The sequence below is a fragment of the Cyclopterus lumpus genome, chromosome 16 (assembly GCF_009769545.1).
Source record: "Cyclopterus lumpus isolate fCycLum1 chromosome 16, fCycLum1.pri, whole genome shotgun sequence".
NCBI lineage: Eukaryota > Metazoa > Chordata > Actinopteri > Perciformes > Cyclopteridae > Cyclopterus > Cyclopterus lumpus.
This window is the reverse complement of record NC_046981.1, coordinates 14,122,821-14,147,051: the sequence shown is the minus strand read 5'-3', so window position 1 is coordinate 14,147,051 and position 24,231 is coordinate 14,122,821. Positions and strand designations below refer to the sequence as shown.

General features: G+C 40.5%; 4 protein-coding genes across 4 annotated transcripts; 2 read left to right on the top strand and 2 right to left on the bottom strand.

The window, feature by feature from the left end:
- Positions 1-83: 83 nt before the first annotated feature.
- On the top strand, positions 84-4,964 carry rpa2 (replication protein A2). The gene is made up of 9 exons (XM_034553043.1): positions 84-220; positions 433-527; positions 762-863; positions 1,312-1,425; positions 2,267-2,341; positions 2,554-2,670; positions 3,416-3,544; positions 4,200-4,294; positions 4,520-4,964. The coding sequence occupies exons 1-9, from the start codon at positions 106-108 to the stop codon at positions 4,605-4,607; spliced, it is 930 nt and encodes a 309-aa protein (XP_034408934.1). The 5' UTR covers positions 84-105; the 3' UTR covers positions 4,608-4,964.
- A 415-nt stretch (positions 4,965-5,379) lies between these two features.
- On the bottom strand, positions 5,380-9,896 carry themis2 (thymocyte selection associated family member 2). The gene is made up of 6 exons (XM_034553040.1): positions 9,709-9,896; positions 9,189-9,329; positions 8,683-9,108; positions 7,084-8,288; positions 6,677-6,794; positions 5,380-6,564 (listed from the first exon to the last, which is right to left on the bottom strand). Exons 1-6 carry the CDS (start codon positions 9,809-9,811, stop codon positions 6,452-6,454), a joined length of 2,106 nt encoding a protein of 701 aa, XP_034408931.1. The 5' UTR covers positions 9,812-9,896; the 3' UTR covers positions 5,380-6,451.
- Positions 9,897-10,440: 544 nt separating this feature from the next.
- On the top strand, positions 10,441-15,986 carry ppp1r8b (protein phosphatase 1, regulatory subunit 8b). The gene is made up of 7 exons (XM_034553042.1): positions 10,441-10,571; positions 11,132-11,192; positions 11,502-11,655; positions 12,045-12,262; positions 12,637-12,781; positions 13,658-13,722; positions 13,988-15,986. The coding sequence occupies exons 1-7, from the start codon at positions 10,519-10,521 to the stop codon at positions 14,339-14,341; spliced, it is 1,050 nt and encodes a 349-aa protein (XP_034408933.1). The 5' UTR covers positions 10,441-10,518; the 3' UTR covers positions 14,342-15,986.
- Positions 15,987-16,016: 30 nt separating this feature from the next.
- LOC117745050 (cytochrome P450 4B1) lies at positions 16,017-23,760 on the bottom strand. Its single transcript, XM_034553041.1, has 12 exons — positions 23,290-23,760; positions 20,385-20,529; positions 20,186-20,230; positions 19,968-20,095; positions 19,700-19,824; positions 19,410-19,564; positions 19,124-19,230; positions 18,147-18,337; positions 17,883-18,016; positions 17,493-17,557; positions 17,120-17,202; positions 16,017-16,638 (listed from the first exon to the last, which is right to left on the bottom strand). Exons 1-12 carry the CDS (start codon positions 23,479-23,481, stop codon positions 16,464-16,466), a joined length of 1,545 nt encoding a protein of 514 aa, XP_034408932.1. The 5' UTR covers positions 23,482-23,760; the 3' UTR covers positions 16,017-16,463.
- Positions 23,761-24,231: the final 471 nt, after the last annotated feature.

Below are 24,231 nucleotides of genomic sequence, written 5' to 3'. Positions count from 1 at the left end.
GCACACGCACAAACACACCCACGCGCACGCAACTGTCTGACCAGTCTAATTTAGGGCAAAAGAAACCTCCGTAAACCCCGGGTTCGCGGGATTTTTGCTAGGCGCATGCGCTGTATGTTGAGTTTGGCGCGCGGGACTACAAGGAAGTGTTCCGAACAGTGGCTGTTGTACCTACTCGTGAACTTTATTAAATTACAAGGAACCAGCATGTGGAATCAGGGTGAGTTTAATGACCACACTAATGTGTTCATAACATGGTCAGGTCGGCTTGTTGACGTTGTCTGGTTGCGGATAACGGTTAGCTTGACGAACATTTACTTGCTTTTTTGTTGTGGCGTCTTGAAGGTGAAGCCACTTGCTGAAAACGTCTGTTTTAAATTGGATGAATAAACTGCCCTTTATCTCAGCTGTCGACTTTTTTTTCTTTTTCAGGAGGATATAATGAGTCGAGTGCGGTCGGAAGCTACACTCAGTCTCCGGGGGGCTTTGCATCTCCTTCCCTATCCCAGGGAGGGGAGAAGAAAGGGGTTCGTAACGTCACTGAAGTCTAACGTTACACTAACATTTATTTATAATCCACTGAAAACTAGAAACGGATAGAGCAACACAATTGTACTTAGCACTAATCTAAACAACATCATCTATTAAATTGCACATTCACATTTCGAATAGATTAGTTTGGTTTATCAGCCTATATCAGACACTTAGCCCACCTCTTTTTGTGTACTGATGGAAACACTGGCTGTGTGTTTGTCTTGCAGAGAACCCGTGCCTCACAGATAATCCCCTGCACAGTGTCTCAGCTGATGTCTGCCTCCCAGGCTGATGAGGCCTTCAAAGTAGGAGATGTGGAAGTAGCCCAGGTAAGACTAAGGCATAGTGGCAGAACATGACAACAACTGTTGGAACAACAAGTGCCTAATGGTGCAATTGCATTTGCGTTGAAATGAATTGGTATTACAATGATCAGTTATTTGTTGGTATCTTGTATACAACTCTTTGGCTTCTTATGGTGGGCATGAAATAATAAAACTGAATATCTAGGGGGGTTGGAATGCTAAATATAAAATGTTTATCTCTTTCTGACATTTTGTAGAGAACAATGATTAATCAAGAAAATAACCAAGTGGTCAAATTAGTTATCAACTACTTGTTTCAGCATTCAAATGGATATAATCTGGAGGGCACTTTTGTTGATTAAAATGTTATGCAGAATGATCAATAATTAAATTACAATACATTTAAATTAGATTGAGCGTTTAAATATTTTTGATCTCACTGTTGGATGACGGTTCATGTTCTGTATTTTAGGTTACCATTGTGGGTATCATCAGGAGCATCGACAAATCCATGACTAACATCCAGTATAAGGTTGACGACATGACTGGCGCTCCGATGGATGTGAAGCAGTGGGTAGACACGGAGGTCAGTGACGGCTTTTATCCTGGCACAAACAAATTTGAGCAATTTAAAAAAAATTAATTTGCACAATTCAAACAATAAAATCACAACAGAGATAAATGAATATCACAGTGCAGGAAGAGACAAAAAGCCAACTGGGCTTATTTGAAGCCTCCACCTATATAATATTTAAAATGTTACCAAATTACAAACATAAAATGAAAAATGCACAAGATAGACAACAAAAGAAAGAAAAATAATGTAATTATATTGAGTCTGAGTAGACATGTGTGTGTGTGCAATGCTGCTGTAAATCTCAATACCTTGTGATGGAAGTATGAATCATTGGTCTGTAAAATATAAACACTTGACACACTCTTGATGGTTTCTTGTTTGACTGAGGTTCTTGGTGCACTTAAAGATAACTGGTATATTTTTGGATATGAGATCATTTGATTGCATGAGTGGTAGTTAACAATAGGGATCACAACTGTCCATTTCTGGTCAAGAATGAGTTTCACTTTATTAACCTGAAGGAGTTTTGGCAGGAATTGAACACAAAACATCCCAGATACAATAGTGTTGACATCAATCAACATCAATATTCATGAGGTCACATTGGTTAAATGTATGATATATGCTTAAAAATATATGCATAATTTAAGCAAGGACAGAGACATACAAGGATACATTTAACAATGTAAGATCAAGACCCAGACCTATAATCCCACACTTTTTGCCACAAGTAAACAAAGTAAAAACCAAACGTTCTTTTTGTTTCCTGTTTAGAAACTGAAGCATATATTTGTTTGGTAAAACACTCAAATCAAGTCTCTTAACAACACTGTTGTATTGGTATGTCTAGGACCCCGGTGTGGACAGCACTGTCCTGCCTCCAGGCACATATGTGAAAATCTCTGGCAATCTGCGCTCCTTTCAGGTGAGTTTCATGTTTTAAAAATCCTCTCCACAGTACTCAGAAACAAAAAGGAACTACAGCTTTTATGATCTCTTGAGAAGCAACGTCTCCATGTGACACTTGGTAGATACACTTGTTTCATGAACAGTTGTACTCTTATGATGTTGTTCTAATTTATAGCAAATAGTTTCTCTGTGAATCCGACTGAGGGTGTGAATTTTTGTCTTTCTCAGAACCACAGATCTGTCGTGGCATTTGGTGTCAGGCCCCTGGAGGACATGAATGAAATAACCTCGCATATGCTGGAGGTTGTTCAAGCGCACATGGCGCTCAGCAAACCTCAAACCATGGTAAAACATCTTTAGCAATAAGCATCAGCAGTCTTTATTTTATTTTTTCACACGCAAAGTGAGGAAGTCCGATTAGCCACTAGTCTATGATCTCTTGTTCAAGTTAGTATTGAGAAAATCAACTAAGTATGAGCATCCCATCACTTTAGAGATACTGATGAGCTGGTCAAAACACACACACTCATTAATGTGAAGCTGAAAAGCACGAACATGTTGCCTAATGCTGCGTTCACACCACTCGCCTGAGTTTAGCTGACAAGTTGTGGTTTATTCGCTTCATTCGCGCCTTAGAGATAAGTGTGGCTTATCTCTGTGGCTTTACTCCGTGGAAACAGTTATCATTTCCTTCATCCATGATGGAAGAAATAACCACTATTTCTGTGTTATACTTGTTGTGGACATCCCACAAACGTTGGAACATCTAACGCCCTGGTGTTTGGGTTCATAACATCACGCGTAGTCTCACACAGCTCGTGACTTTCACCGACTCCGTCTCGATAACTTCCGCTTCCAGCGCTACGAGAGCAGCAGCAGCCCGGGGGTGGAGCATCTCAACGCTGATTGGCTTTCGCAACTTCGCCAAAGTTGAAATATTTTTTTAAAAAATCTCACCGCCCGGCGAATCTACTCGCTTTTGGTGTGAACGCAGCATTTCACATTTCTGAGTATTTATCTTCCATCAATCTTTGGGGATGTCATGTTTCCAAGAAATAGTTCAAACAATTTAGTTTTGTTTCTCTTTCAGTCGAGTGCTGGAGGAGGAATGAGCAGTGACGTTACGCCTAATTCACGACTGGCCGTGGAAAGCACCGGAGGGAGCTATGCAGGTGCTAACGACATGGTTAACAATGGGTTAAGCGCGAACCAGAATCAGGTGAGCCAAAATTATGTATTAATGTTAAGGTTTTAGACTAATTATTTTTATCGTCCATAAATTAATTTGACTGTTAAATGATAATTTATGGATTTTGGAGGTGGCAATTGAACAGATTTTTAAAACCTTTAACCAATGCAAAAAAGGGATACAATTTCAACCTCTGAATTTTTAATGAGACTATTAGAGAGAAGTTAGACTTTGTGATCAATGAGTCATAATCAAAAAAATAGCACGGTACACCGCTTTGCAAAAAGAAAGCCTTTGATTTACTCATTTTTAGGGCATTTAAAAACAACAAACTCATTTGTTCATGCTTTGAAGAAGAGTGTTGGCAGTGAGTCTATTTTCTAAGGACCTTTCCATTATTTTCTATGCAGTGTGCCTTGATATTTTTTGATTATGACTTATTAATTACAATGCCTCTGTATTTGCAGCGGTTTTTTTGTTATGTTTTTTTACAAAGCTAAGCAGAAGTCTAATCTCTTCTTTTGTCTCACCACACAATGCTCAGTGTTTCATAATTCCCGTCTCTCCTTAATATAGCAATTCATTACATGAAAATAGTTTACTCAGAAAAAATGTTACGGACGTCTCTGTTTTTGCAGTTTGATGCTGTGTGCTGTGTTTAAAATGTCATTGTTTATCTCACAAGGTGCTGAGTTTGATAAGAGGCTGCCAAGACCAAAAGGGCATTAGCGTTCAAGATCTGAAGAAGAGACTAGGTGTCACGAGTATGCCTTTAATAAAGTAAGCAAAGTTCCACTTTAAATTGTATTGGAATAATAAGCGGTAATATTTACATTGTGGTGTTTTATTTAATTTGGACAGTAAAGTCAGTTACTATATTGCAAACATGAATGACTTCTCCCTAAGGTGATGTGCTCATTGACACTGAATTCATGATTTGCACTGTGTTTATAATATAAAATGGACGTTGAGATATTATTCATATCTCCTCTTATGCTTGAACAGGCAAGCAGTGGAATTCCTAAGCAACGAAGGTCACATCTTTTCCACCATCGACGAAGATCACTACAAATCAACAGACAACGACGATTAGTCTTCATGTTTTGGCACCAGTTATTTGAGTTTAATCTGTTTTAGAACTCAAATCTGTCGACTAAATCACAACTTTTCTGTCCTGAGCAACATCCCGAGAACCTTTCTCCGTTGAGGTTCGTTGAACACATGGTTCCGGTTCGTTCGTGGTCTTTTCGTGGACACATCCTGTCGTCCTCAGGTTGCTTCTGCTATGTTGCTGTTGAAGAAGACGTTAATAGCTGTTAATACTGTTCAGTTTTTCCCACCTCCATTGTAAAGCTTTTTGTCATTTTAAATATTTGGAACGTTGGTACTCAATATATGTTTGTCTATGTAACTTTACTTTTGCCAAAATTAAAAGATTATAGAAAATGCAGTTGAGTCGTCTACCAGGAACTCTTGTTTCATAATTTAAACATACACTTTTTAAATGATAGTTTTCTCATTTAATAATAACGTCTGTACAATGGGCTTAGAAATTATTCAAGCTTGCACATTTTGTTGTATTTAACCTTAACTGTAGACAAATACAACCCCTGTTTCCCATGACAAACAAGCAATCTGCACATTTATTAACATGTAAATACAGAAATATTTAATTTACATGTGTAAATAGCTGTGACACTACACACTTTTGCATCTGGTATCTTAAGGTCATACTTGAATGTCTCAATTAAGTCCACCTGTGGCATATTCAGTTTGGGCATGAATGAAGACCAACACATCTGGCAACAAGGTTGCACTGGTTCACAGCTTTGAATATCATTTGAATAAAGCACATAGGTCTGAGATGATTCTGAGGTCACTTTATTAAAAATGTTACATGTCTTGACTACAAAATAAAACGACACAAATGAATCTACAGTATTTAACTGAAATAAAATGGAAGTACACCAAATTAATATTTTGCCCTTTTTATATTTCTTTGGCAGTGACTCAAAACCATAATTTCAATGACATAAATAAGTAAAAATAGGATTTGATACTATGTGTGGCACCTTTTTGTATTCTCAGATCATTTGTTTGCTGTTATAACTGGAAGAGCTTCTGCTATTGTATCACCATTACATGTCCATGCATGTGAGAAGCTGCACATTAAATTAACACTCATGCCTCCCAGACTGCTTTGAGCCTTTTCTGTTTAGAGTTTGTATGTATACGTTGATACTAGGAGATTTCCATATGCATTAAATGCCTGTATGTAATACCTCTGCGAAGCTTATAAATATGCATTATTGTAAGGCTGTTTGTGGTGTTGTGATTTGACTATTATACTGGAAGGTGTTGCTGATTCTCCAAGATGGACTATATACAAAAACAACTAAGAATTGCACAGTATAATGGTATTTTATGCAAACATAAAAAAAAGACATACGGCTAGATATGTTGACAAGTTTGAACAAATGTACTTACTCACATTTTAACAAGTACTACAACAATAAATACCACAAATGGTAGTATTTGTTCAATCAGTTTGTGACACAGTAACAGTCAAGAATTTCAACGGTATATATTCCTGTACGCAAAACATTTGCTAAATAAAGTGTCTACTCATTGTTAATAATCACAAAAATCTCTGCAGGTGTAAATTATCTCGTGGGTCCTAACAGACACAGTACACTGTCAGGATATTAAAGCTGAATAATTATATATTTAACTGAAATATCAATCCTTAAGTTAAACCGATTAATTTCTGAATTAAATTAAATCACAATGAGTCTTAACAATATTTTGGATTTTATGGACAGGTTGCTTGGTCCGACTGTAAAGTCTCACAATATAAGGAGCTTCAAAACTGCAATAAGAAATTCTCCTTTGTCATTCTTAATTTCGGCCATATGTGATCCTCTGCTGCACAAAACTTTAGTAAAACATGATATCTTCTTGTGCTTTCTTCACTATGACTGCGAACGTTTCATCAAAAGTTTCATAGTCATGGTCGCTGTCCACATTTTCTCCAAACTCACACAGCTTCACTAAAGGAGAAGGGGTACAGTTAATCAATCAGTAGTATTCAATATTACTATTAATACAATTATAGTATGGCTGTAATCTATATGTGATAACAGTCCTCAGTAAGAGATTCACCTTTTGTCACCGACTCCTCCCTCTCCACATAAGTGTTTGGCAGAGCCTTGCCTGTTTTCATGTTGCCCGCCGTGTGCTTTCGGGGTATAACTGGTGGAGGTTGATCATTCAAAATAGCCTGCACAATTAAGAGGAAGTCCGAAACATTCAGCTTTATTACACGCACAACTTATTTACCCCAGAAAAAAGAGGAAGCATCATGTATTTGCATGACATGCCGTTTCTGACCGGTTTGAGATTTCCTGGATGTCACATTGTGAGAAAACGTTCTGAGACAGAAGTTACACCGTGGTGTGTTTTAAAGAGCAACATGAGCCACATGATGTTACAAATGACTTCTCACCCACAATATATTTTAAATAGCAGTCACACATGACTGTCATACATGTCAGAAAAGCCATACTTACTGGAGGTGGTGGAGCTGGGGGCCTTCTTTTGCTATTTAAAGTCAAATCGGCTAACTCCTTGGTTGGGACGCTTTCTCCGTGCTTGGACTTGGCTGCCTTGGATGTTTTCTTTGGTGATCTTACGGAAGACTTCGAAGATGACAGATTTCGCTTTGGTGGTCGAGGTGGAGGAGCTGCATCTGAATTTCCCTGTCTGCGATATTCATAAAAGAACAGGTCTGTCACCTCGGTAACCCGATCCACATGACACTTAGGTGGTTGACCGCTGGGCCACGGCAGGGCTTCCTGGGTAAAAGAGACGGACATAGAGAGCCACTGGGTTGGGATCTCGAAACAGTGGTCTGGCCTGTGCAGAAAGCTTGCCTGGATGGTAGGCTCTAACATGGCCCCCTCTATTCTGAGACACGCAAACCCAACCAGGGGATCAGTCTCAAGCTCGGTGTCCCGGCTCACTACTTTCACATCCAGCGGCAAACTAAACTCCTTACCCAAGTCCCTGAGTCTGTACTTCTTGTTATCAGCTACCACTTCCACAAAGTGACCCTGCATGTACAGAGGCAGACAAATCTCCTCTCTCTCATCCTTCTGCTTGACCTCCGCTTCATCATCATCATCATCATCATCATCGTCATCTGGCTCTTGGAGACGCTGACACAAAAGAGCCTCGACGACCTGCTTCTGTCCCAGGCTGCTTTCACAAGGCAACTCCATCGTTTCGGAGCGAACAACCTCCAGCTGTTCGCCCACACTGAGGGCAGGCAGGCCTTCCTCCTCATCTTCCTCACAGCTCCTTGTTACACTCACCTTCAGACCCGGTGCCTGCATGAAAGCGACATACAGCTCGTACACCGAATTAAACTCTCTTGGCCGCCTCCGAAATCGTCCACCATACTGCTGGGATACCAGGAAGTACTGCTGCGTCTTTCGGCTCTTCAAGCTGGATAATAAAACCATGGCAGAGGTTCCTATCTTGTGGAAAATCAGGTGGCTGTTCTTGCTCAGTTCTGGCAGCCAGCTGCACCTGAACAGAGAGCAGGTTTCTGGGCCCTCCAATATCTCTGCTACTGCAGGGAAAGATTTCTCCGGCTGGGAAAGAACCTCCGTCAGACTGAGCGGGGTCACAAAATTCACATCACTGCACATCTCTGTGACATCGACCACATCCACCTCTAAGCTGGAGGGGAACTTCAAGATGCTTTTCCTCACTGTACAAAACAAATGAGAGAAATGAAGTAAACACATTTAGTAGAGGAACTTGATGAAGTACAGTGTGCTTCTTTAGTGACGGAACATATATTCCTTATATATAACCTTTACTATAAGCAAAAGAATAGTTGAAGTATACAGTGTAAAACTATGAATATTGATTAATGAGAAGGAAAAAGAAGAACGAAGGGGCAAATAAGGTGGCCACCTTGACGACATTTGAACAAACAAACAGTCAACAGAAAAGCACTCTAAGCACACAAACAACAGAAAAAAATGGTTACGGGCAATCAATTTTGATCATGTATACAATGTGAAAATAATAACCAATATGTTTGCAAGATGCAGATAACTTTAATTATTTTAAAATTAAAAAAGTGACGTTATCCTCACTGTTCATGATGGCGTGGACCTGGTACACTGGGATGAGGACAAGGGTTCGTTCACACTTGGTGGTGTTCACGAAGCGAAACTTTCGACTGCGCAGGCACAGCGAGGACATGATCTCGAGCAGAGTGAAGCGCTCCTCGCTTTCACATTCCCTGAACTCCCCTTGAAGAGAAACGGGGATACGAAATTCCGCAGAGGGTTCCTGTTGTCCTCGAACGTGGCAGCGCACCTGATCCTCCTCGCCCTCATGCCGCTCAATGGAGAGCACCGTCAAAGCTCTATCGGCCCCCAGCGTGAAATTGCCCACGGTAATCTTGGAGCGGCTGGTGAAAGTGAAGGGAAGGCAGGATTCCAGGCCCACAGGCCTCAGGCTCAGCATCTCCTCCAGTGTACCGTATGGCATCTCATCCGGAACAACCTGGAACAACCCTGAGGAACAGCAACAAGTGTCAGTGGGCGGCTATGAAACAAAACTAGCCGTTCTCACATTATCTTGTCTGACGACCAACCTTTGTAGTTGACAGGCAGCTCAAACGTCTCATTGTTGTCGATGTCTTCACAGCAAACTGATAGGAGCTCGATGTCAATGACCTTTATTAGATCCCCAGTGGAAAAGCACACTTCACTCCCAGAGATTTCATATATAGACCCTGAAACGGAGATTGAGAATTTTTACCAAAGAAGGAATTAAATACCAAAACAGTAATGAGCCGATATCAACCATTAATAACATGCTTTCTTGACGCAATTCTCAGCTGATAAGACATTTTTACAATTACCATTCATGAGGAATAAAAAGCGTTCAACTAAAACAAAAGCTCACTGTCCTCTTTGGCAACAATCTCATTTGGGGTTGAAAAAAGAAAGAAACATGCATACTAGATACAACTGTATGCAATAGATACAAACAGACACACCACAGACAGGTTAGGATAGTGATCTAATCTCTTCAAATAATCCCTAATCTCTTTTGTCACAATCTGCCCTCACAGTTGCAGTTTGCAAAGAAAAAAGCCATCAAATGCCTACCTTGGAAATACACTCCACAGCAAACTTGTAGAATTTTTGGCAAACAAGAGTTGTCCAATGAAGCAATAAACTGTTGAAGTGGCAAAGAAATCGTGCCCGCCATCACTGTTGCGCTGCAATCAAAAGTGAAGGCAAATGTCAAGTGAAGCACAAAAGGAGGTTGCTTTCTGAGAAAACCACAAATGTGAACAAGGAAGTTACCGCAGCTGTTTGCACAATGCTTGCATTGACAGGCAGAAGACAAGTGGTATCAAGCAAGGTGTGAAAGAAGATTATTATTATTCTGTTATTTATTTAATTGCAGCATGATTAGCTGATAACCAAATAGAACAAGATACACTAGGATACATACACCTTTATCAGGAAATGTGGCATGCTCGTGTTTGTGTGAGTTTGATAACTGCAAACATTTGTAATGTGCACACATAACATTCCTAAAGGGTTACATACTACACTCTCAGATTGACAAAATTTGATTCTTCTCGATAAATATTGTTTCAACTTCAGGATCTAAAAGATCCCAAAAAACGATTTTGCAGCACACTCATTTTATACTCTGGGCTCTGAAGGAACCCCTTGTGGTTGTTGAGGTAATTCAAAGTTGTTCACTTTAATTTCCCTGACTTGATGTTAGCGCAGTGACCATTTTACCCAATTTCAGTCTAAATTGTGTGGACAAAATGCATTAAAATAAATCTATTTGGTGTTCTACTTTGGATGCAATGTGTTAGAACTGAGAGACAACAAGTCCCAGTAACCCAAAGTGACGTTTACCCGACATGCACCTCGGCTATGAGAAGATGAGGCAAGATGGCGACTAAAATAAGCAAAGAAAGTGCTCCTCCTTTTGATTGTCCATCATGGTGAGCAAATCCACATGCTAAAGTTGTAACTGACTGTTTGTAACGCAATACCAGATGCAAATGAGCCAAGCAGCGTTCTCTCATTCATATAACTCATCTTTTAGTGAGATAAGCTTGCAGTAACTGTTGCTAGCGTTAGCAACTAAGCAAGCTAGCGAGCTAACTCGTTCACGTTGGTCTTAATTTACAAATGGCGTGAGGTTCTTTTAGTCGTTTTTAAAAGGAGATGCTTCACGTGTTTAATTGTAAGGGTGTCTGTTATGAGCAGAAGAGACTCAGACGTATAGATAGGGCATTTTAAAACATGTATTTGCCTTTTGTCTTGGTCTTTTAAAAGCATTGCAATATATGACGACCGCTAACGCTGCAAACGTTTCCATGAGACGACTAGCTAACGTACAGGTCCATCGTCACAAGCACTCGTTTATTATGAATGAACCTTTTAAGCATGCCGAACAACGCTTGGGTATTGATCTATTGTCATGATCAGCGTTGCACGACTGCCCGGACATGTGGACTTTGTACATGTTTAAAACGTTCACCAAGTGTTTTCTTTCCAGGGCAGGCAAGCCGCCTCAGGGGCTCCATCTAGACGTGATGAAGGGAGACAAGCTGATGGAGGTACCTCAACCAGTTTTACTTGAGGTCACGGTGGCCTTTCCATCAACCGGCTGTTGTTGTGAACTCGAGTTAATGCATGTAATGGATATTATGAAATGTAAATGAGCTGAACGCACCAGATACGAGCCTGCAGGTTTCTTTGGCTGCATGGCTTCAAACGGTGCGAGAGCAGAGTACGCCCTGCGATTTAAGCTTTTCAGTGAGAAGCAACACTGTCAAGTTATGGATCAGAGGCACAAAGACTTTGTGTGTACGTGTGAACCAGTTGTTTGAAAGATCTTGATTCACCGAAACTGTGTCTTCCCCTAGAAACTGATCATAGATGAAAAGAAGTATTACTTGTTTGGAAGGAACCCGGACTGGTGTGACTTCACCATCGACCACCAGTCATGCTCACGTGTACACTCTGCCCTGGTCTACCACAAACACCTGAAAAGGCTATTTCTGATAGACCTCAACAGCAGTAAGACATCATTCACAATCACACTTGTATACTCTTGTATTCGACGTGCATATGCTCAGTGCTGAAAAACTAAACCACAAAGAATCCTTTTTGCTGGCCAAAAGAGCTCAACCGTTAGACACAAAATTCAATTTCATCTAGTTTCAACTTGGTATATGTCGGGTTTTCCAGTGTTGTTATTCTATACACCTGTAAATGTAAAATTTTTTATTTTGGACTGTTAAAAAAAAAAGAAGAAGACTTCATTATTTTCAGATATTTTATAGATGATGCAATTAATAGCTTTGCAACAAATGAATTGCCTTTAATGTTCCATTATCCACAATAATATAACATTCAAAAACTATGAACTATTTGCAAACCACTTTGTTTGATTTTCACCATTATAGCCCACGGCACTTACCTGGGACACATCCGTCTGGAGGCACACAAGCCTCAGCAAGTTCCCATAGACTCTACAGTATCTTTTGGGGCCTCAACAAGAACCTACACCATCAGAGAGAAACCCCAGACCCAAGGCACCGCCGGCACAGGAGACAGTAAGACGGGAGAGGACGAGGAGCTGAAAGGACTGCTTGGGCTTCCAGAGGAAGAGACAGAGCTGGAGGTACATTGGGTTTCTCGATAATAACAATATTCTCATGCTCTCAAATACGAGGAGAAAGAAAATGGCTGCACCTTGTCTCTTAATTATCACATTTATTACCCACAAGGTACACTACTAATAGGCTTTATGAAGTCTAAATTATTTTGATTGTATGAGTTGTGTTAAGGCAAAATGCACTTTCCATAAGTGAAATGGAACATAACATTGCAAAAGATCTAATGATAATATAACCTGTTTATGCCTATAGTTTTGGCTCATAGTGTCTTTTTCCTTAGTTCTATGATGGTACTTGTTATTACTTCGCTCAGGCTAAGATATTGCTGTCTTGTAAAGTAGTAATATCTTGATATTAATGCCTGTCTGCATCCTGCCAGAACTTGACAGAGTTCAACACAGCTCACAACAAGCGCATCTCCCTACTGACTATTGAGGAGGGTAATCTGGAAATCCAGAGGCCGAAGAGGAAACGGAGGAACTCCAGGGTTACCTTCAATGAGGACGACTCCATCATTAACCCAGGTATGGATCAAACATACGGCTGTATTCAAGTAAAGACAAAGAAACCATCACACTGTGAACAACGTTGTGTTGAAACAACTGTTTTTATTGATGATAACAAGTCAAACCTTTTCTGTCCGATGCTCATTTTTATAGATTTATTTTGTAAATTCTTTTAAGATTCTTGTGTGAAGGTTTTCCATCATGTAACTGATAAGGAAGTTTAGAGGAGTTTAGTTTTGACCTCAGCCAAGTCGTTTACTGACGGTAAACATATAAATGTGCTTTATACGAGGTTTGGAGCATTTCTATTGCTCTCAACATTAATATGATTGAGTCGGCAGATTGCAGCTAGGAGGGCAAACTCCAACAAAAGAGAAGTCCGAGCTGTACAGTACTCGGCCGAGAGGGAGCCGGTGGGTGGGTGCTACACTTATGCATTTACGCTGTCGGACGGGACAACATTATCGGCTGTAAACGCCATCTAAACGCAGTGCAGAACGACGGCCATAAACTAGCTAGTGGGGCGCACTCGTATGCACAAACCTCCCCTGAAAGCATGCGCTGCGGTGCGGGCCCGCTATGTCACCATATCATGAAGAAGCTCAAACACGCATAGAGGGACAGTGCCTTCATTCTCTGCTCAGGTAGACAATACTCCTCCACTGCTTATTTGCAGCTATATTAATGCTCTGATTATCAATTTTAGCACCAGGAAGTCATTTGTTGAATTCATTTGAATGGAAGGTTTTTTTGGTGAGGGGCCTCCCATCATGCTGTAAATGTATAACCAAGCTATGTCATATGTGATAAGATATGTCCATGTCTGCTATTCTTATTAAGAGAAGAAAAACAGTCCGTGATAATTTTTAACACTTGTATTTTAAATACTTACAGAGGATATAGACCCCTCGGTGGGACGGTTTAGAAATATGGTCCAGACGGCTGTCATCCCCATCAAGGTAAGCATTGTTTTGTTTTTTAAACGTCACACCACATTACCAGTGCTGTAAAATAATAATTTCTAACATGTTGACTGGTAATGTGCTGCTCACTAGATGAGCATGACACCAGCATTCTCAGAATGAGTGGTTCTGATCGTTTGAACCAAAAGTAGTGTGCTCATTAGTGAGCCAATGGTTTAGGTGTATGACCTGCAACGGTAGGAATGTGTGACTTGGAATATGTATAACCAGTGATGTTAATACACTGTCATGTCTGCTGCAGAAACGGAGATCAGAGGGTCACAACACTCTTGGTCTCGATGACCTGACTTCGAAGCGCATCCACAGCTACAACTTGGGTGGTGGTCTCTATGGGGACCTGCCTCCCACCAGTCACGAGAACCAGCCAACAGGAGCTCCAGGAGGCGCTGCTATGCAGGGAGGGCTTCCTCTGCCCTTCCCCAATCCAGCGCCAGAGGTGGACCTGGCCCCAGAGGCTCCCCAGCCCCCTGTCACACTCAACCCCACCCCTGTCACAGCCCCCTACCTACCAGAGACACACAACGAGCCACGCAAAAAGAAGTATGCCAAAGAAGCTTGGCCGGGCAAGAAACCCACCCCTTCACTACTCATCTAACAATTTCTCAAAGCTGCTGACTCTCAGGTTACCAGCAGTTGCATCAGGGACTGTGACCTGGCTGAGGTGGCGTCATTCACATCTCAAATTTTCTTTTTTATTTGTCGTGTTACTCATTGTCGTCACAAAAGGCACCACACAATTCCTTGGTGGTCTGTCACAAGATATCACCAACATTGATTGCTACGTCAGCAGTTGATAAGTGAGCAGGAATACAGCAGAAGCTTGTTGATTGCAAACCCAATTAACATACATTTACAAGACTTGGCAGTTAGCGGTTGAGCAGTTGCCTATGTTTGTTTGTGAGTGACGGGCTACACGGATATGGCTATGTTTTGGATGTTAAGTTGTATTTAGTTTTTTACTAATCACTTTTTCAACATTTTTTTCACCCCAGTCAGTGTTTTGAAAATGCTGTTAAACAAATGGTAAACAAAGACTTTTATATAAAATATTTTATTGTGAGAAATTAGGAAATTCAGAGAATCCAGACATGAAGCAAAACACAGGGCTGCGTTTTATTTTGAAAACCTCTCGATATAATGTGAAGCCTTTCCATTACATGTATTGGACCAATATGACATCAACTCAAGTGTTTTGTGTTTGTTCAACAAGCCACTAGATGGAGACTTGTGCACAATGGTCAATGTGTTCAGTGAGGCTTAGCTGCACACTTGCAGGTACTATATTGTTTATGGCATGTTGCAACAACCTCAACATTTCAAAGTGATGATGACTTCTCATGACTGATTTTGATTCTTCTGCAGATAAAAGCCACTTGCCCTGTCCAAACAGTATGTTGACATCTGTCCTTTAGCTTTTTCCAATATATTGAGTTTTCAATGGGTTGTAGTTTACTGTAAATACAAGAATTTACAGTTTTCTATGTTGGCAGTTAATTGGACTATTATGTAGTAATGGTATATAGTTTTAACTTGAAACAGCAGCACAGTAACAAATACCAACTCCGCGGCACAGATTTAAAAAAAGGTAGTCAAAACACAAAGGTTTGGATTTAGTATGTTTTATTGGTCATGTAGCGTGTTAATATCTTTCACTTGCAAAACAGTACAGTGCAGTTTATCCAGTTAACTGTTCATATTTAGTTTGCCCTGAACTGACTTGAGATATAGGAACCATCTTTGCACAGTAACAGAAAATCATAGTTATTCATGTCAACCAGGTGGAACATTGCGTAGTTGGTTCTAATTCCCAAGTTTAAAGATCCCATGAAATGGTATTCTCAATTAATTGGTGGTAAATATGCAGCTTAATCACAGGCCACCATGACGCCGCTTGTGTTCCCTTTTAGAGAGGTTGAGTGGGGGGAAGCTGCAAGCTATCAATCGAAAGGAGCAAGTAGTTTGAAGAAAGGAAGGTTGAGTTGATGGAACATGCAGAAAGATCAGATGGCCTTAATGGTTGGACTTTTAAAGTTCTCTCTTGGTATAGCGTGAGGTCACCACTGAAGACGAGCGGGTTTATGGGTCGTTCAGGTGTCCATTTCATGGGATCTTATAAGTGAAAGGTTGGATATCAGAGATCCACAAAAGACGAGGTATTTCACTTTTACAAACTGCCGGTGACTTTTTGTCCTTGTGGATTTTGTAATCATGACTGTAAATAAAAAATGAATTACTTTTGACTCAACTCTGCAGTGTTTTCAGCTGTCATTAAATATTGTTAAATTGCGTCTGTATTCTGTGAAAGGTCTTCTAAGGGGCAAGTAGTTCAATGGCCTTTTAAGCAAACAGACTGGGAACAAAGATTATTCATTGATCAGATACCTCAGGAGTATTCTTTGATCAGTAGTGTGAAAGTTCACACACATCTTTTTTATGAACACTAGAACAAATAAAAAGTCAGCTTAAACCCATAGGGTTGTGACCTGGTGCATCTACTACAAAATATTATATGGTTGATAATGCATTTAAAAACTACTAAAACATTTTCTTTTCAAATATGGAGTGCAACAATGTTTTGACACTTGTTCCAGTGTGAGAAAAATATTCTACAATACGAATATGTTCAGCAACTAAATCAGGTAACAGTTATTTACTACATTCTCATCCGTTAGTGATTGTATGTCAGTCTTAAGATTTAGGTTTATTGCATTTACACTTCAATTTGTGTGTACAGGTTTGATCTTGATGTGGATGCCATTGATTGAGTGAAGCACCACTCTACCAATTAACTTGGGCTTCTGAGTGGGGTCCTCTATCAGCTGGTATCTCTTCAGAGTCAGGGCTGTTGCTACCTTCAGCTCATTCATGGCAAAGTTCTGACCAATGCAGTTTCTGAATGGGGAAAAAGAGACAATTTGAGGAACATGATAAACGCAATGCTTTAAGGCAACAAGAGGACCTCAACATGCCATGACTGGTGAATTTAAAGGGAAAAAAACAAGGGTTGTTTTATGGTCAAGGAAATCAAAGCAACAGTCAGTACTAACTAATTCTTATTTTTGAATGTGGGTTGACATATCAAAATAGGGGAAATAAAAAGATATGGATACCGAATGTCGCCAATGCATCGTTTTAAATTGGATCAATCCAAGGTTACACTGAGCTCTCTTGATCACTTTAAAGTTCAACCCCAGTTTGTATTGTGTTACTGAAAAGGGAGTCTGGTGTTAGCGACACATTCACAGACACACACACACACACACACACACACACACACACACAGCAGATTGAATAGATAACTGATTAGACAGTGTAGCTGTAGCCCTTGTTCATAGTGACCCAGTCCAAATGATCAAGCGGGGTCGTACAGTACCTTGGCCCTGCTCCGAAGGGCACGAATGCATGAGGGGGCCTCTTGGACACATTCTCCGGAAGAAAACGCAGAGGGTCAAACACCTAAGATAAAAAGAAGCAAACAAACACAAAGTGTGGCAAAAATCACACATTTTTCTTAATTCGTCAAAAATCTTTCAAGTTAATGCCAACTCGCACCCATAATACAGTGAGAGAATACACAGTGGCAGATAGGGTCACTCTTTATGTTGAGGCAGGGTGCTGGGCCACCACAGCAAAGAGTGGACAATAAGTTTACTTTTATCATCAATTCTAGATACATCATGCGGTGAGTCGCCACAGGTGCGCTTTCACGTCACAAAGATTTGCTCAGGATGATCATCTTGACTTACATGAGGGTTTTCCCAGATAGCTGCATTCCTGTGAATCCCAAACACACTTGCCAACAAATGACAACCTGCAAATGAGAACAAAATTAAGTGTTTTATTACACCTTGTTTTACAGCCTCTGCACAATCCAAAACACCCCAAAACTAGCATTTCATCAATTAAAGTGCGAGACACATTTTGGGAATCTGCTACAACCAGCTAAAGCATGCAGGTTAATTAATATATGCTGCATGTTGTGCAAGGCGTATTTAGGCCATAGTTCCATTATGGAAAACCAATCCAAGACTTAACCAATACAAGTTAATAATATATTCTTCCAGTGAGGTAAAGGTGTAAAAGATGTAATCAAGATAATGCAGCCTTATGTGAACTTTCCAAAATCAGTAACACACCTTTTGGTAAAGTCCTTCCATCACAAAAGGTCATGGGCTTGGTGGTGACTCTGGAAGTTGCTGGTACAGGAGGGTAAAGGCGGAGGGATTCTTTGATGCACATTGTAGTGTATGGCATTTTACTGAGATCCTCCCTTAATATAAGACAGGCACGCATTAGCTGTCAATATTCTAAACAAAACAAGTGACAGCATGAAGCTCATCTAATGCAGCTGTATTGACACTGACTTGCATGTGGCAAGGTAGTCAACAATGGAAGCCTACCACGCAAAGGTGTCCTTGCCATCCAGAGTTTGAAGGATCTCTTCCCTGCAAAGCTTCTGGTGCTCTGGGTGGCAGGCCAGAGAGTAGAGGATGAAAGACAAGCCACTGGCCGTGGTGTCATGGCCCTCAAACATGAAGGTGTCCACCTCTGCTCGTATATCTTCATCGGCCAGACCCTGCTGCTTCTCATCCTGAAGGTGAGATAATAGACAGAAATGTAAAAAAAAATGAACACATGCCGTTTTGTGAAGGTGCCACTTCTACCACGGTATACTTTATTTGTAAAGAATATTTTAAAAACAAGTACTATAAAAAACAAAAAGAAAATGGATAATAAGTGTGCTGAGGTTGTGGAAGTCCCAGAGACAGTTAACAGACATCTCAGCGGGTCAAAGGTGAAGCACTTGAATGTGTTTGGGCGGAGGAGGTTCAATATGTTTTTATGGGGTTGGGAAACAGTAATGATACACGATGATCTGGAGTTATAGTGGAGTTAGTGGGAAATATGAAATGATTTCATGCTCAAGAGTGGACTAAACACCTGCCTGTTGCATTTTGACCAGTGGCCATTGATATGCTGAACATGTGGGAGCTTATGTTCACCGACAGAAGTGTTTCTTTTTGCATTAGGACTTTGCACATTAATGTGTTTTTTTTGTCTCAGTGGTCTTTGTCCTATTTATCCATTATTTTACGTGTTTGTTTGTTTGTCCATACTCTCTTAGTTGTTAGTGTTTTAAACCTTGGCTGAACACTTTGAGCTTCAACTGCTGTCTGTCCTAATGAACTGATGGCCATTTTTAAAGTTTTTTATGCTGTTTATGCTTTAAATGACCCAATAACGTTATTCAGACTGTCCTGCAACTATTTTCTCTGTAGAGGCCGTAGAAACAGTCGGTATATGAGATCAGTTTACAGGTTTGTGCTTCATTAAAAGATGGCACGACATGTGCTAAAGTGAGAATCACAGAACATACTCTTGCTAACAGAAGGATGTCCAGGAAGTCCAAGTTTCTCTTGGCTCCGATGCGATCCAGCTCATTCTCCTCTTTTAGTGCTTCTTTCCTCTTTCTTAGGACTTCCACTTCAAAAAAGGAAAAGAATGAGTGAATACAATGAATGAGTATTTGCAGACCAACTCTTAAAATGCAGCAACTTGGAAAATAAATGTACCATATACAAAAAGCTTAGTGTGGGTATGCTACATTGCTAATTGATCAAATCCAGTCTGATTGATATTTGGCAAACGTTTTAAGCTCTTACCTGTATGTCTGTAAGCCACCCTGCGTGCTTTTCTAAATCTGAAGCCATGTGGGCTGATGTAGAAAAGGAAGTCACTGTGGTAAGGAAACATCCGCAGCCGCAGGCTAATGAGGTTACTAAGGTCGTACACTGCTTGGATGTATGTATTTCTTCCACTGAAATGAGATTGTATAGGCAATCATTAAAAGATCAATTTCTTCCACCTGTGATTAAGGCAGCAGAGATGGGAAACAATTGAGAACCTCGACCAGAACTTGTGAATGGCGGAGAAAGGTTGGTCATGGATTCACCTCTCGGCCTGACAGTTGCTGTTGTCGCTGAAGGCACACTTCAAGATGGTGTCCAGTGACATGAGGCTCACAGGTTCAAACAGTTCAAAGGACTCATTGCCGCTTGCATATTTTTCCAATTTGTCCTGGCAACAGTGAGAGAGCAGATGGGACATCTCTGCAGGACAGACTCATGAGCTCAACCAACGTTGAGCATCACTACACCATTGTGATCTTTGATGACTTATTATGAATTCTGATTTATGCAACTAAACTGTCATTTACATACCAGCATAGTTTTAGTAGAGTCTGACATCAGATTTATGTATGGTTTCAAAACATCAAAATGGAAACCTGGGGTCAAGAGCCTTCTGTGTCTAAACCACTTCTGACCTTGTGACACCAATAAGCCTTCACCTAAAGACAGAGACACACATGCATGTGTTTCAGCGAGTAAACAATTATGTTGTCACGGTAATATGTAAGAGAAGGGCAAAGCTGTCTTACCAATCCATTGCTCAAGAAAACTAAATATAAAAGTATCTTTTGGCACTGTTGGGAGACAAACAAAAACAAGCTATGTTACATTGACCTTTAGTTGTAAAACAAATGGTCTCTGTAAGAGATAATAAAGAGCACACAATTCACAACACTGTTCTTGTGGTGTATCACATCAGTACAGAAATAAAAACAATTGCCCACTCACCTGTTGATTCAAATAGCGTTTTCACATAATCCGGATGGTGAATGTTGAATAAACAAATAAATGGACCAAACCACAATGGGAAAGCATAAGGGTAGCTCTCTCCCCATTTCAAAGTCCTGTCGAAGGCTTTCCCATCTTGCTTTAACTGAAAGACAAATGTACACATACAGTATATGAAGCGTAACCAACCCTGTCTGTCCTGTAGCTGAGGAGGACAGTTCGCCCTCAGAGACAAGACAGCAAGAGCAGCAACTTGGAAATATGTCTTGTGCGTGATTTCCACTCTGCTCCTTCTTGCAAGAATAAATGACCTGAACAATGATTTTACATTTGGTGTCGAGTAGAATTTTTCTAACATGACTTGGTCATCCGAGCCGGATCTCAATACCTCGTTCTCTCCAGATTTGGACCTGACACCGCGCACAGGTCTGGGACTCTTTGAGAAGGTCCTCCTCCTCTATGAGAATAGTTTGGTAAACTGAGATGCCAGGATCTGCTGCATTGAGAACGAGTGACGAGATCCAATTCATTTAGTTAGCGCAGCAGTGAGGATCACTTCAGGTAAGAAGATCTTTTTCCATAAATTTGGTTCGAGTCCGGATTAGAATTTGGTTACAGTCCAGATTCCATATTATTCGATTCAAGTCCGGATGAGAGAGGTGGTAAACCTTAGTTCTGGGAACTTAGAATCAGCACCTAGATAAATAAATATATATAAACGCTAAAAATAAACCATCAAATAGTGACATAAATAGAAACAACTAGAGATGATTTATATAACAAGTCATATTCTGACTTTAGAAAACAAAAAAGATTGAGTAAAGACTAACCAAACTGACCGATGACTGAGAACACTGACGGTAAAAGACCATATGCACTTTGCGTATGTGAGCTTTTGGCACGTCGATGGCATGATTGTGTGAAATCTGTTAATATTCATTTTTCAGTGTGTTTTATTGCTGCTTGTGATAATCGTTTCCTGTGTGATAATAGTAAATTGATTGGTTGGGAAGCCAAACTCAAAAATGCATTTTGCTGAGTTTGAATGTTGTGTTTAAAATGAGTCAGATTGTCTTAAAAATAGATTCTGTTGGCTGTCTTGGTGTTCAGTTGTAAATACTGAAGTTAGACAATCTGCCATTGCAGACAATATATTTGGCGTACATTTGCACACTGAGAATTAATTAATTTGAACAGAATTAAGATAGATGGGATTGGATGAACAATTAGGACAGAAGTCCTGCACACACCAGAATATGTATGAAATATCATATGACCTTAACAATCCCAGTGTTGATAATTTTCCTCTTCACCATTTCCACCTTGGGCTTCAAATACAACTCTGCTACCTGCCACATACAGAAGTTGTCTGACGACTCTGCAATGGTTGGCCTCATTTCCACCGATGACGATACAGGGAATACAGGGAACTAAACCAGGACTTCATAGGATGGTGCCAGCAGAACCGCCTCCAGATCAACTCTGGTAAAACCAAATTACTCGTGGTGGACTTCGGCCGGGGTAAACGCTCTCCCCCGGAAGTGAACATCCAGGGAATGGACATTGAGATTATGATATTTTATAAGTACCTGGGTGTTCACTTGAACAATAAACTGGACTGGTCTGACCACACACAGGCCCTTTACACAAAGGGACAGAGCAGACTATCTGCTGAGGAGACTGAGGTCTTTTTGAGTGCAGGGAGCACTCCTGAAGACCTTCTTTGACTCTGTGGTGGCATCAGCCATCTTTTATGGAGTGGTCTGCTGGAGCAGCAGCATCTCAACAGCTGACAGGAAGAGACTGAACAAACTGGTAAAGAAGGCCAGCAGTGTGCTGGGGTGTCCACTGGATACGTTGGAGGTGGTGGGAGACAGGAGGATGATGGCTAAGCTATCATCCCTGATGGACAACACCTCCCACCCCATGCAGGACACTAGCAGCTCTGTACAGCTCCTTCAGCCACCAGCTGCGTCACCCCCGGTGTGTGAAGGAGAGGAACCACAAGTCTTTCCTTCCTGCTGCTGTCAGGCTGCACAACCAGCTGAGCTCCCAGTAGACCACAAAAACACATTTTTGTGGTCTCCACTTCAACCTGTGCAATATAAATACTGTGCATAATAATTATATGTATTGTCTGTATATATAATATTCATGTAGTTACTGTAGACTCTGCACTGTTTATTTTTTACTGTTTATTATTTAAATCACATGTTTTTGATTTTACTATGTCGCTTGTGTGCACTTTACCCTTTGCTGCTACATGAAATCTGGTAAAGTTCCCCACTGCGAGACTAATAAAAGATTATCTTATCTTATCTAAAGAACATAAGGTGGGGGCTTGGTCAAGTCAGGCCCCCCACACCCCTCCATGAAGTGTTTGTCAAAGGGTATGAAGGACAGAGGCAGAGACAAGACCTTTGAGCAGCAACTTGGAAATAGGACTTGTGCATGATTTCAACTCTGCTCTCTATCTTGCAAGAATAAATTACATGATTTTACACTTGGTGTCGAATAGAATTGTTCTAACATAAATAATAGATAAGCCCTTATTACAATTAAAAAAGGTATGCCTTTAAAAAAAAAAAAAAAAGTGCTATCCAGCATTTACGTGTTGAAGCTGATTCAGGTGAAGTTAATTTGAGCCAGTTATTATTTTACAGTAGTTTACTCATTCATCAGGGACAACACACATTAACAATGCATAGCATGCCAATGTGTCTGTATAAGCCAAACATAGACTAATAATAAAAAATATATATATATATATTTGCATAACTTGTAATTTGTCATAACAAATATACAACGGTGTTTTTTTCCAGTGGAATGTGGTAGAGTGGAAGGGTCAATAGAAATACTGACAACTGTCCGACACATTGCACTTCCCTACAGTTCTCAGAATTACCTGCTTCGCGTTCCCAAACAGCCAGTGTGCAGGTGGTCCGGGGAAAGACTCAACGCCTCGCAGCGCGGCTCTTCTCTGGGCCAGCAGGCCCGTGAACGCGTAGCCGGCGGCGGCGAGACCCAGCAGAGCGAGCACATGGAGCGTCGGAGGCCAGCACAGATGCGACTTCACCAACTCTGCAGCGGACTCCATTCCGGTTGGAAGTGTTATAGAAATTAAACCACGATCAAAGCAGAAGAGTTGGTTTAAGTCTAAGTCTTGATCAATAAGTTCAAACCTATGTAATAAAAGACTTTTTGATACAAAGAAATATAAGAGTGTTCTTTATTTTCTAGCTTGCAAGCGGAGAGAAATTGACACAGCCACGTACCTCAGTGAGCCGTGGAAATCTCTTCATAAATTGTATCGCATCGTGATTTATACAAGCATATGCGCCCTCCTCCATGGCCCACTAATGATGACAGAGAAGAAATATGTTAAGGTCTAACGAATGGAGGAGAGCAAAGAGGAGAGTGTGTTGGTTTCGATAAGACATAACTGTCCACCTCCTCCGCCTCCTCCTCCTCCTCCACCTCCTCCCTGTTGCTCTGTGCCTTAGAAAAAAAGTGTTTGTGACTTCACCCACGCGGTTCTGAAGGGACATTTTGAAGCATTGCGTGAGCAATACAATACTCCTCAATGTAAAAAAAAAAGTAATTTATTAGTTGCTTTCCTTTTTTTTTTTCAAACACAGAAATTGATAGTGTGTTTTATGAAGAATATATTTATATGACTTGTGTCTTTAGATACTGCAGCTACAATGCATTTGAAACTATAATACTGTACTGTACTGTAAGAAAGTACTTTTTTGGGGTATTGTACTTGAGATAGTGTACCATTTTATTCCACTACATTTATTTGACAGCTATAGTTAACTTGCCGAACATAATTGGAATATAGATT

What these genes read in the sequence shown, in the direction of transcription:
- rpa2 (XM_034553043.1), top strand. Translation starts at nt 106, where the DNA reads ATGCGCTGTATGTTGAGTTTGGCGCGCGGGACTACAAGGAAGTGTTCC. An exon ending in TCAGCAAACCTCAAACCATG is followed by an intron (nt 2,671 to 3,415) that starts GTAAAACATCTT and finishes TTTCTCTTTCAG; the next exon opens with TCGAGTGCTGGAGGAGGAAT. An exon ending in ACGAGTATGCCTTTAATAAA is followed by an intron (nt 4,295 to 4,519) that starts GTAAGCAAAGTT and finishes ATGCTTGAACAG; the next exon opens with GCAAGCAGTGGAATTCCTAA.
- LOC117745050 (XM_034553041.1), bottom strand. Translation starts at nt 23,481, where the DNA reads ATGGAGTCCGCTGCAGAGTTGGTGAAGTCGCATCTGTGCTGGCCTCCG. An exon ending in AGCAACTGTCAGGCCGAGAG is followed by an intron (nt 19,565 to 19,699) that starts GTGAATCCATGA and finishes ATCTCATTTCAG; the next exon opens with TGGAAGAAATACATACATCC. An exon ending in GGCAAGGACACCTTTGCGTG is followed by an intron (nt 18,017 to 18,146) that starts GTAGGCTTCCAT and finishes TCTTATATTAAG; the next exon opens with GGAGGATCTCAGTAAAATGC.
- themis2 (XM_034553040.1), bottom strand. Translation starts at nt 9,811, where the DNA reads ATGGCGGGCACGATTTCTTTGCCACTTCAACAGTTTATTGCTTCATTG. An exon ending in GCTGCCTGTCAACTACAAAG is followed by an intron (nt 9,109 to 9,188) that starts GTTGGTCGTCAG and finishes GCTGTTCCTCAG; the next exon opens with GGTTGTTCCAGGTTGTTCCG. An exon ending in GGAGGAGTCGGTGACAAAAG is followed by an intron (nt 6,565 to 6,676) that starts GTGAATCTCTTA and finishes CTTCTCCTTTAG; the next exon opens with TGAAGCTGTGTGAGTTTGGA.
- ppp1r8b (XM_034553042.1), top strand. Translation starts at nt 10,519, where the DNA reads ATGGCGACTAAAATAAGCAAAGAAAGTGCTCCTCCTTTTGATTGTCCA. An exon ending in AGGGAGACAAGCTGATGGAG is followed by an intron (nt 11,193 to 11,501) that starts GTACCTCAACCA and finishes GTCTTCCCCTAG; the next exon opens with AAACTGATCATAGATGAAAA. An exon ending in CGGCTGTCATCCCCATCAAG is followed by an intron (nt 13,723 to 13,987) that starts GTAAGCATTGTT and finishes TGTCTGCTGCAG; the next exon opens with AAACGGAGATCAGAGGGTCA.